The following is a 13,398-nucleotide window of genomic DNA, read 5'->3' as shown; positions in this document are numbered from 1 at the left end:
CGCAATGTGATGCTCTGAAATCTTTTGTACCCATAACAACAAAGTCCAATAGTGAGTTAGCATCACCTCATCAAAGTGACACCTCCAACGTCGATAATATTATGTTCGATATCAAACACAGGAAAGACACAAATAATGAATCATAACCATGACAAATTAAAAAACAAGACAAATATATTTAACCTTAGTCTGATACCAAATGTAAAACTAATGCGGAAGAAGCATTAAGGACTAACATTCAACCATTGCCACTATCATGAGAATCCTTTAATGTGCTTTTTCATTTCAAGCCCTCACTCTCTTACTTTGATAGTATAGTGTACGGTAGAAGAGAGCAGATTTGATGACCTAAAGCACATACGACATGTGAAACTTACGTAATTCTCTGCTTATCACACAGTAATTGTCATAATAAATTGTTGTCAACTCTATAATATTACAGTATCATAAACTATACAACAACTACAGAGTAATTAACAAATGGACCATATCTATAAAATTAATTGACGATGTGAATATCTCATATTATTTCACATATCACATACTTGAAAATTTATTTTTGAACCGTTTCTACAAATTATATTTTCTCAAAAACATCTAAATATTAATTTTGTCTCTATTTTCAATAAGTTTGTTAAATTCAGTTCTAATATATTTTTTTAATCTGATCCAATTTTTATAGACATTTTTTTTAAAATTGAAAAATTAAAAAATTAAAATTTAAAACTAGTTAAAAAAATCCACAAAATACCTATAGCCGCCATTATTCATTATTTGTTAGATTGAAATATCGTTAATAAAAATTAATAATTTTAAAAAAAATTATCGAATATTAAGATTAAATTGTAAAAAAAATAGAATCAAATTAAAAAAACTAAATAAAAGTTAGACCAAATGAATATTTAAACTTAAAAAAAAAGTGATTTTCATATTTTTTGGTTGTTTGAATATTGGTTTATCTGTCTTGTTGACTTTGCTGTGTATCTTTATTTTTCAATTTGCATTTTATATTTTAAACTCATATAAAAAATATTAAAAATTACATATAATTTAGTATGTATCATCTGTTAATCAATTTAAATGATTTTTTATATTACAAAATTTAGGAAATGTTAGTATATTTTATTTCACTTACGATAGTGAAATACTATATGAGTAACAAATTTCCAACCTATACACTACGTGAGGACACATTAATTCCTTGCATATCTTTCTACTTGAATTACTTATCTTTGCTTCCTTACACCCTAGCATCTACCACCATCTCCTCTCTTAGAGCAAGAAATTTGGTCCCATCCATTATATATTCCATTTTTTTTTTCAACCAACTTATATACGGTACAAATGAAGTGTTCTACCATGTTATATTGTTTTTTTTTTTTCTAAAAGTAAAACTTTTTTATTTTTAACTCAAGAAAATTGGATTTTTATCATGATTTTGCGAAAACTTTGGTAAAAACCATTCTCGGCAGCATGATTTCTTGATAATTTATAATTAAATCAAACAAAAAAGATATGTTTATTCAACTTCCGATTTAAAAAGAATAATTGAAAAGAACTTTGTACCAATTATATCCTAATAGTAACTTCATGACTCCTTCCTTTCCCTCTATCTATCCATCTATATCTATATATATCTATATCTATATCTCTATATATATATATATATATATATATATATATATATATATATATATATATATATATATATATATATATATATTATCAAATTTATCCATCATAATAGAAGTCATAAATTAATTATATGGATAAATAAGTATAGGGTTGACCCTATTGTTGTTCATCACTTCCAATGGTGGCAAGCTTTGGCATAATGCACTTCTCAAACCATTTTTTAGCTTAGTCATTAATGTGCATAAAGAATACAATTCTCTCACTCCAATTTTCTTAAAATTTAAAGACTAACACAAATCTTAGTAATTAGAGAAAGTATATTGTGCCAATTCAACAGCGGAAAGGTATAATACATTGACACCCATATACTAAAAGTATCATCTTGACAACTTAAAATAATAAGATTTTAACTAAATTTATTTTATTTTCTAATTTAAATTTTCATTATTATATTGTTAAATTGGGTGGTAAAGTATATATTGTAGAACAATATATTTTTAGTTTATTTTGATATTTATAATTTAACAAAGTTAATACTCATTTGACATATTATAACATAAATATCACTTAAATAATTTTTAATTACTTGGATTCAATTCGATATTGTATTTAAACATATTAAAATCAAAGCACTATTTTGATGATATGTGAAATGAAATGAGATTATTCCTTTCTTAAAATTCAATATGAACAAAAGGGTGACAATAAATAGGTTAAAATACTTCGTTGATCCTCGTTTTTGTAGCAAAATCTTAATTTGGTCCTCGTATTTTTATTAGTCTCAATTAGGTCCTCATTTTTGTAAATTAGTATCAATTAGGTCCTTTCCGTTAGTAGAAAACTAACACCGTTAAGTAGGTACCACGTGTCAGCTTCTCGTTTTTTTGAATTTTTTTTTAAAATTTTTTAATTTTTTTTTTAAATATTTATGTCACGTGTCACTTCTGTAATGTGCCACGTGTCAATCTAATATGGTGACACGTGCCAAATTAATGTATGAATCTCAATTTGGTCCTCATATTTGTTAATTTGATTTGATTTCAGTCCCAAATTTTTTTAAAATAATTTTAATTTCATATGCTCCAAATTTAGAACAAATTTAATTTTTTTATAAATGTAATGATGATACTTTTATTACAAGTGATATTTCTATTACATATTTTTAACAACATTTAATTTATTTAAATTTATATTTTACATTAAACTTTATTTAAATTTTATTTTAAAATTATAAATATATAAATTAATAAATTTATATTCGAAATATTTGTATAATATTCAATATCAACAATATTTTAGAGTTGGCTTAAAAATAACAATTTTATAAATTCAAATTTAAAATTTTAAAATAATTTTATAAAAAATTAAAATAAATATATTTAAAATTTTAATATTAAATATAATTAATATTATTAAAATATTTAATAAAAATATCAATTTTAATAAAAATAATCATAACATTATATAAAAGTAAAATTTGGTCTAAATTTGGAGTGCCCGAAATTGAAATTTTAAAAAAAAATTAGGACTCAAATCAAATCAATTTAACAAATATGAGGACCAGATTGAGATTCATACATTAATTTGACACGTGTCACCATATTATATTGACACGTGGCACATTACAGAAGTGACATGTGACATAAGTATTTTTTTTTTTAAATTCAAAAGAAAATTCAAAAATTCAAAAAAAAATTCAAAAAAAAAAAATCAAAAAAACGAGGAGTTGACATGTGGCACCTACTTAACGGTGTTAGTTTTCTACTACCGGAAAGGACCTAATTGATACTAATTTACAAAAATGAGGACCTAATTGAGACTAATAAAAATACGAGGACCAAATTGAGATTCTGCAACAAAAACGATAACCAACGTTCTATTTTAACCTAATAAATAATGTTTTAAGGTAGTTGCAATGATTATAATGAACAAGGAGGAAGGTGCAACATCCATAAAATTTGATCTGAGATGTGTTTGTGTGCAAGTACAGTACTTCAGTACTCATCACCTTTTAAGTAGTCTCTATCCATGTTCCACGTTCTTACTCACTAATTACCATTTGTGTCTGAACTAAAATGCTATTATTTATCACAATTATGTTTATAGTTTTTTTTTTTATTAATGAGTTTGATTATAACAGAGAAAAAAAATAACAAAGTTATTTTTAACATCAAAAAACCATACTGATCCACTGATAATAGATGTTAACCAAAACTGATACCATAATTTATCCAACAGGACCTCACGTGGGTTTTGACTTCAAAAGCATAGAATTATTTTTCTTCCAATTGACGTGCGTTTCTCTTTTGCTTTTGCGGCATACTAACTTTTTTTTTCTCTCGTGCTAAGTTGTGATAAAGAAGGTTATTCTCACTGGCCAGAAATTCAAAACAGTAGTTGGGAAAAAGGCTGTTATATTCCCTTTTTACAGTCACATTCTATGTATTTGCACCAAGTACAGAATATTAAGATAAGACAAAAAATGGTGAGTGATGGATTGAATAAAAATTTGAATAATTTGATATAGTGCTGATATTTAATTAATATTGGGGCAGTTTTTATTTCCACAGCAGTATGGAGAAAAGGTAGCTATTTATATATGTTATAGATTTTAATTTTAAAATAGGAGGAGGTGAGGGGTAGGTTTAAAATAACATTTTGTATAGTGTATATAGATTCCATAGAACGATATTATTATTATTATAATTATTAGCATGTTGTATAGGGTGATGCATTTAGTTTATATTTTAACTGTAGGAACCCTAATCGTTGTCTATGCCTCTTCATTTGTCGGCATCAAATGCAAATCCACGCTGGAATGGATGCTTCACACACTCATAGGATAAAATGCGAATTATAAAACGAAACTTCTTCTTCATACCTGAATTAAACAAATAGGACATTTACGTACCCGTGAACCAACAAACGAAATCCGTGGTAGAATTGAATGAGTCTAATTGTTTAGTAAAAGTTAAAAAGTTGTATAATACAAGAACAAAAGGTTATAGTTTTATTATCTTTTAAAGTTTTGAATTAAATGTGATGTATTTCATTTAAGTTGGAATTAGACTTATATCTTATTTATGTTGTGTTTTTTTTGTGAATCTGTTCTTGAAAAAGATTCATAAGTAATATCATAACTAAAAGTTTATCTTGAATTGATTGACGATTTAAACAAGTTCTTATATTGAAAATTTTGTTAACAAAATGTGAAACAAATGTGTTCTGTTTAAAAGAATGACGGTTTAAGTAAAGGATACTCGTAGTTAGTTCAAGGAGAAATATACCAATCTCATTGAGTAAATATGAGAAAATTTAATCTCATATAAGGATAAATAATCTTCAACTCATTGTCTTAAAATCGAAGTAATGTCAATCATTTATATATATATATATATATATATATATATATATATATATGTTGTACTCAGGTTTTATTGGTGATATATTTCCATGATAATCCTTGTTAAAATTCATGTATAAGAGAAAGAAAATGTATGAAGTTATAAAAAGGACATTAATTATCAATGTAGAAGAAATCACATAGTATTATACTTTTAAATAAATAATTAATTCAGATGAAAAATATTATTAACTAACAATGCATCTTTATTAAAATAAATAGTTCATTTAATTGATAAAAGATAAAATCTATTTTGTCCTGATAAGTATATTATTAAGAATTATTTAAGCGGGTTATTTGTAATTATCACCTGTTTGTACTAAAATGGTCAAATAATAGTAAATTTCGTTTTAATTAAAATCTCAATGACAGAATATTATTTAATTCGGTCTGAATACTAAAGTTTAAGTAGAGACAAAAGGTTTTGTGGTTCAAATTGCAAGAATGTGAATGATGCATATAACTTATGATTACCTACTGTCTATTAATATATGTTGTTCAATTAGTGTTAGCAATAAAATTAGTTCTACTAATCTGTGGTGGTAGTTAATTCCCTTTCCATGTTTTATTCTTCTTTTGTTTCTTATACATGTGTGCTTTCTTCTCTAAAGCATGCTCATACATATACATATACATATACATATATATATATATATATATATATATATATATATATATATATATATATATCCACAGTTGATAATGCTCTTTCTGATATTATTTCCTTCTCACTGGTTGTTCTTGAATCCTTCTTTGTGGTTCCTTTTTTTCTTTTTTTTTCTTTAAATACCTCATACCAAATAAAACCTATGGATGATAATTAGGGTCTGGTCTGTCGGGTCGGCCCGCAGGCCCACGAAAAAAACGCGGAGTGGGTCAAGGTAGTAAGCTTGTAGGCCTGCAGTGGCTTAATCCGCATAAGCCCGTAGTCCACGCGAGCCGACCTGTAAGCTCGCATAAAAATTAAAAAAAAAACTTATACTTGTGTATATTAATTATTTTTTTTATGAACTCTTGCATTAACTTTTATATATATATATATATATATAAAAGTTTAAAATTTGGTATTCAATCATACAATTAATATAATAACACAAAATATTTTTTTTTATGTATAGTTAGTAATTATTAAGACTATGCTAATTAGGGATGTCGACGGACGGATAGGGTGTGGATAATAGCTTTCCTATCCTAGGATAAATATCTACTTCGTATCCGTATTCATATTTGTCGGATATACATTATACATGTATTCACATAATTTTTTAATATCAACGAGTACCCGCGGGTATTTACAGAAAATAAAAAATAAAAATAAATATTTAACAAAATATTTTAATCATAAATTCAAATAAAATACAATACATAACATTCATAAATTTTAAACAAAGTTCAAATAACCCATTTAAATAGTGTTGAATGACAATTTACAAAGAAATGATTTTTTTTTAAAACTAATTGATAAAAAATAACTCATTCAAATTCAATATGTTAATATTTTAATCATGTATTTTTTATAATTTAAATTAAAGTATAGCGGGTACGAATATCCATGGGTACAAATACTATGATACCCACCCACACCGTTAACATGCAGGTACTAAAAATACATGTACCCATTATCCACGAATATACATTTATAATATCCATTTTCTACCCTTTGCAGGTTTTATCCGTGGATACCAGCGAGTACATATTTTTTTTAACATCTCTAATGTTGACCATATTATTCTAATTCTAAATTATCTTTAATAGATATTTAATTAAAAATATTTAAATTTATCAATAATTTGAAAGGTGATTTAAACCATTTAATATTATCATAAATTATTCATATTTTTATGTGGGGTAACATAATATTTGACCTTGTTAGTTTTATTCGTACAAATTAGTTTCTTATCCGTGGTGGTAATATGATGTGAACCGGGCGGATATGATACAAGTAGTAGCTTTCACATATCTTACCCATGAGATAAATATTCATTTCGTACCCGTTTCTATATCAGTGTGAGTATATGTTATACGAGTACTCGCATATTATTTTAATATGCACGAATATGTACGAGTATCCACGAGTATTTACAAAAAAAAAAGTTTAAAATATTTAACAACATGTTTTAACTATAAATTCAAATAAAATACAATATATACTATTCGTAAATGTCAAATAAAGTCCAAATAACTCATTTAAAAAGTGTTGAATGACAGTTCACAAAGAAATAAAGATTTTTTTAAACTAATTGATAAAAAATAACCTACTCCAAGTCAATGTGTTAATATTTTAATCATTTTTTTAATTTTTTGATATTTAAGTTAGAGTATAACGAGTAGGGGTATCCACGGATACAAATATTATGATATTTGTACTTACTTCATTAACATGTATAACTTGTGCTCATTACTCGCGATTATTCATTTACGATATCAATTCACAATTTCTTACCTGTTACAGGTTTTATGTGCGAATACCTGTTTCTACGAATTTTATTTGACATCTAGTAAGATGAAAAATGTACTTTTGAATTTTTTTTATTAGAATAACTACAATGAATTTTTTGTAGCGATTATTTAATGCATATTTGGATTAAAGTTTATAAATACAACTGTTAATGAAATTGTTCTCTAAAATCGTTAGATAAAAGACGAGTTTATTCTAATGTGATCATGTTTAGACGTTTTTTTACTTAAAAATCTGTTGATAAAATGAAATTTATTTGAATAATACTGATTAAATCACTTTTAATTAATACTCTTGTTGAATAAATACTACCGAACAAAAATTAATTTTCAAAAGAAACTCATATTTTGTTTGTTATATTGAAATTTATTTATGCTAAAAGGTTCTCGATACCGTAGTCCTTAAATACTGACAAGAGACTCTATATTACTAGCAGAAATCAGGGATTTAGAAGGAAAAACAGACATGACCTGTTTAAAGGTGATAGATTTTTCATTCCATGCGTTTCTTTACTGAAAAGGTTATGGGTTTTTAATATTGGTATAAGGAAAAAGTGGAACTTTACCAAAAAGTGGCTGTAGTTTAGTGGTAAGAATTCCACGTTGTGGCCGTGGAGACCTGGGCTCGAATCCCAGCAGCCACACTACTGTTTTTTTTTTTTTAATTTCAATTTTTTTCTTTTATTATTCAACTCTCTGACTAATAATGTCTGTGTCTTCGAATATATGACTGGGAGAAGCACAGAGAGCAAGGAAGGTAGTAGAATGGGCGGCGATGAGGGCGAACAAGGATGGCGTTACACATGGGAAGCACAGTCGCATGTCCCAACGCTGCGTTTAATGGTCTTCCCCAACGACAAAACCCTAAACCCTTCTCTCCATTGCCACGACCTCGCCATCAACCTTCACTCCTCACACTCTTTCCTCACTCTCACAACTTCCTCCCTCTCCCTTAGGGTTCCGCTTCCAGCCGTCTTGCTAGATGCCGACTCTCCGGTAACATTCCGCCCACTTTCCGACCACATTGAGGTCAAGCTCCTCCTCCTCCTCCCCGTCGACCACCCTATCCTTTCCTCCCTTCACCCTTCACCAACTCCCCTGCCGGACCCTCTCGTATCAGAATCTGGTAATGTCTAAATGTTGTTTCGGATTATTCATTCATGACTTTTAAAATTTTGTTTAACCTTCTTTTTTTAACGTTTGTTTAATAACTTGTGCTTATTTTCCTGTTCCTGTTTTGTTGCAGATGTGAAAAAATTGTCTTCTGCTGGAGAAGTTGACTTTTACTGTAGAACTTGCACCTTCAAGTTGACCGAAATTCCTCTCAGGTAGCATGTCATTATTTGATTCTGCTTTTTCTTAGAAATACATAAATTTAGCCTTAAACACTCATAGAGGAAGAAACTAGATAGAAACAAATACTTACCTGTACATAAACTAAATCTAATTATCTTGTTGGAGATTTTAGTTTTTTTCATTTTCTCATATTTTCTTCTGATATATACACAGGCAGAAAAATTTATGTAAATATAGCTATACTTTTTTCTTTTTGAAAACGTGAAACTATTTATGAATTACAGGTACTTCAATTTGCTTCACGTGTTTGCCGATACCCATACTCTAAGATACTTTATCTATAGATGAAGTATCCAAACCTACGAATCACCACCTATACTATTATTTGTTTTATGTATATGATGATATGATGCTGCTATTTTTTAATATATCATCCATACATGTTGGTGAAGTATCCACGTTTTAAAGCATTTATGTGCGATAAAGTTACAATAAACATATAAGTATCCGTAATATAGAAATAGACATTGTTTCTTCATAGATCAAGGAGGGAAGATGTACTCTTTATAGATTATTTTAAAGAAGTAATTTGATTGATAGTGTTATTCATATATGTAAGTAGTAAACATAATTCATTTTTAATAGTGTTATTCATATATGTAAGTAGTAAACATAATTCATATTTGACGGTGATTTATAATTTTTTATTTCAGCAATGTCTAAAAAATGTGATTTTAATTTGGATTTGTACCGTTTCAGTTATATATTTGTTGTCTTTTGATGAATTTTTATACACTTCTGAATATGTATTTTGCAATATCATATCATCTTAGTTTAACAACTCTATCGCCTTTATTGATATGCTTTTCATGTGATATGCGCCGTCTGCATTCTACCTCCAAACAATGGGTAGTATCATTGAGAGGTCATACTTATGTCACACATGGTTGATTGATATATTAGTTGATTTTTTTTATAGAAAAGTTAATGTTCTGGTAAGGATAGGGTCATGGGCTAATGGTTTTCTTAATGTTTTTGTTCCTGAGGTTTAGTTTGATATTTGTTTAGGAATTTTGTTGAAATGCCATCAGTGAATTGGAGAGAAGTGGCTGACAACTGGTTTGGGGCTTGTTGTTGCTCTTTTGGAGGAATAAGTGAGAAGATGGTGATGAGGTATGTCAGTTCATATACATGCATGCCGGGGGTCTGTCTATTAACTTCTGCTTCAGTCACTATTTGCAAGGATGATCTTGTGGAATATAATTTTCCAGAAGGGTGTGCAAAGCAAGAGTGTACTTCTGTAGCAGAAAACCCCAGAGATGATGGTATTGTCAAACTCTTAAGGAGCTGTGAATTGAATGATGAAAGGACTTCAACTTGCAGTGATGATGAAAGAACTTCAACTTGCAGTGATGATGAAAGAACTTCAACGTGCAGTGATGATGGAGGAGTGAACCTTGCTTTTGATAGCAATTATAGGTTTGAACGCTCTGAGGATGAGAAGCTTTCTATGAAATTGAGAAGTGAAGTTGCAAAGAGTAAACCTGATTGTGGTCATTTCTCTGATTCGCATCCAGATTCAAATGGCACCAAAGATGTCACGGAAATTCCGAGTTGTTGTGCTCATATGAAAAACAATCTTGGGGATGAAGACAGTGAGCATCATTCATGTGGAACTGCTGGAAGGGAAGGAATGCCAACAGAGACCCTGGAAATTCTGGGAAATCAAAAGACTTTGCTCAATGGTTTTCTTGAAGATATTTTCATGGCTAGATTATCGAATCTTACAAAGGATATTGATTGGCGTGAATTTACGTGCCCTCAATGTGCGTCTATAATTGGAGCCTACCCATGTTGTGAGGGGCATACACCTGTAGATGGAGGAGTACGGCTATTCAAATGTTATATTTCAACCTGTTTGCCAGTTGGAGGATCTGAGGACATGTTCAGGTTAGCATAGAATGAATGAATTCACTGTGTCTTAATTCCTTCTATACAAGAAAGAAAAAGGTGCCATGTTTTGTGCCATTATAACTCAGTTGCAGTTGACTACGAGGAAATAGCTCTGCTGAAACATGTATGCTTCTAGGATTTGTTTTAGTGAAACGAATGTCTCGATGGATAATTTGACTTGTCCAGTCAACTAATTCGGGGAATGCTAAGAGAACTAATGAAATTGATTGACATTAATTGGTTAGTAGAAATTTATATTGGGGAAAAAAAGGTGTTGAGTATTTCTTTCATACATGCCTCGGTGGGAAAGACGTGGCAGTGACTGTAAATTGTCAACAATTTTATGTTCGTGCACTATATAAATATTTTCATGGAAGTAAAATTAGTATCGCTCATAGTAAGACAGATTTGTCTATATTCCTTGGAAGGTGGAACAATATTATAGTACTTCCATAACAGTGTGTGCGTAGACTTTACCATCTAATACCATGCATTTATACACGAAAGTGTTCATAGTCTTGATATTCTTGAAAACAAAAGGTTGTAATAAATATATTATAGGCCAAAGGCAAAGTGAAAGCTGTCTTCCTTGCTGATTCTTCTTGATCCAGTGAACGAGCATAACTGTACGCATGCTGTCTATTCCAGACCATAGCTATTCTATTACATTTTTTCTGCAAGGTCTCTCCGGTACTTTTTTGATATGTAATTTAAGCCAGAGAAGGGTTATATTGTTTTTGTTGCCAAGGAGGCCTTGAAAGCTCAGAAGGATTATATTTTGATGTCTGTTTGTTAAATACGGATATACCCTGGATAAATTGTAACGCATTATATTTGTCAACAGCAAATATACATTGGGCAAAATGTTTGCAAATCGGTTGATGGAGTGTGCAAATGACGAATCATTATTTCGGTTTGTGATTAGAGATCTAACAACCAAAGCCCCAGTTCTACAAATCATTCTTTTGAATCCAGATACTTGGTCTTGTTCTGGTAATTGTTCTGGTACAGAAGACAAAGAGTCAGTTCATAAACTGAAGTTACAGCCAATCATCAAAGTGCTTTATTCTGACTTCCACAATGCAACAGAATCTCAATCAAGGTCAGTTATGAAACTGTATATTTTATCATGATAATCCATCAACTTGAGAAATATAATATGTAAAGAATTTTCTTTCCATTGTTCTTTTTTGGTTTGAACTTTAGAATTAGCTTTGCTTTTGTTTTTCTTGATATTCTCCATGTTTGATTACGAGATGCTTGGACTCATTTCTGCCCTTTATTTTGAAATAAGCTAAAATAAGGAGACAATAATTAAAAATAAATAAATAAATATTGTTTTGATTAGAAACAGGTTGGAATAATGATTTGTTTTCCCATTAACTTTTAATAATCTATGGGTTCATCCACAATATATCTATTGATGAATTGCTTCCTGAAAATTTGAACAATTCGTGCAGGATTATAGAGGAATGGGCAACAAAGAATTCGGCGGAAAGCATTTTCATGTCGACTCGTCAGACACAAGAATTGGTGGGATTGTTCAACTCAGCAAAAGAGTTATATCCACCTTCATGTACTTCCTTCCAAGGTTTAGTTTTGTCATCTTTGCAATGGTAGTGATATATTCATGACCTAATTTGGCAACCAAAGTTAAATAGGGCTGAGCCCTTGAATGCATGATTCAAGTTTTATATTGTATGAAGGAAAACTCCATTTTATAGCTAGAATTTACTTGACAGAATAGGATCCAGAATGATATTGCTCATGACTTTTTGGATAGATGAATGGCTTCAATGAGAATTTTTTCTTATCCATAAGTTGTTGTAGGTTAAATTCTGTTAAAATTATTTTGGCTGCGTATCACGACATTACTAGTGTTGATGCGGCCGAACCAGTTTTAGACAGCATCGGAGCTGTTAAACAACTCATTCAAATGAAGGCAAGAGACTTCTGTATTATTGTAGTCTTCATAATTTGTATTAAATTATTTTGAAGCCTAATTATCGCATCACTGTCAATAATTCTAGTAATGACAGCCCATTTATTGACCAATTTTAAAAATATTTAAGTGTATGGACAATCTTCATATTTATAACTAGTATGGATACGGATTGAGTAACAACTTACCCCTCCTTTTGTATTTCCTAAGGTTAGAAGTGCCGAAAACTGATTTCATCCTTTTCTTATAGTTTTTATTACCAATAAAATTATCTTTTTAATATTTCCGAAATGATTGAAATTTTGTTTTTAATTAGTCTAAAATCTGCCTAAGACGGACTCTCTAGGCTTAAGAGCTTGTCCACATCGTGACGCACTCTTTAACCTTGAGCTAATTTAGGCGTAAAAGCTTAGGAACTCGATCACATCCTGATAAGATAGGAAGTATAATAAAAATAAAATACAAACCCTTTTTTTTTATATATAATTTCTACATGTATAACAAAACTGGAATGATTTTAATCAGTTTGTTGTCCATCAACATCAAATGCCAACAATAGTTATTTTAGGAAAGTACCATACCCACAACTTCCAAACATTTTCAAAACTTATATTTAATCACGTTAGCAAAGTCACAATTTACAATTGTTGTGTCGTTGATTGGGAGCACTTTAGTTTATCCAGGCCATGATTGGATTAATTTGAGGAGTAGT

General features: G+C 29.3%; 1 protein-coding gene and 1 non-coding gene across 2 annotated transcripts; both read left to right on the top strand.

Moving 5' to 3' along the window:
- Positions 1-8,067: 8,067 nt before the first annotated feature.
- TRNAH-GUG lies at positions 8,068-8,139 on the top strand. The gene has a single exon. It is a non-coding gene; the product is annotated as a tRNA-His (tRNA).
- A 77-nt stretch (positions 8,140-8,216) lies between these two features.
- On the top strand, positions 8,217-12,613 carry LOC114179863. Its single transcript, XM_028066342.1, has 5 exons — positions 8,217-8,621; positions 8,742-8,823; positions 9,860-10,741; positions 11,589-11,846; positions 12,205-12,613. The coding sequence occupies exons 1-5, from the start codon at positions 8,222-8,224 to the stop codon at positions 12,362-12,364; spliced, it is 1,782 nt and encodes a 593-aa protein (XP_027922143.1). The 5' UTR covers positions 8,217-8,221; the 3' UTR covers positions 12,365-12,613.
- The last annotated feature ends 785 nt before the right edge of the window (positions 12,614-13,398 follow it).

This window comes from Vigna unguiculata, chromosome 3, assembly GCF_004118075.2.
Source record: "Vigna unguiculata cultivar IT97K-499-35 chromosome 3, ASM411807v1, whole genome shotgun sequence".
NCBI lineage: Eukaryota > Viridiplantae > Streptophyta > Magnoliopsida > Fabales > Fabaceae > Vigna > Vigna unguiculata.
Note: the sequence above shows the minus strand (reverse complement) of the source record. Positions and strands in the feature narration are given on the sequence as shown.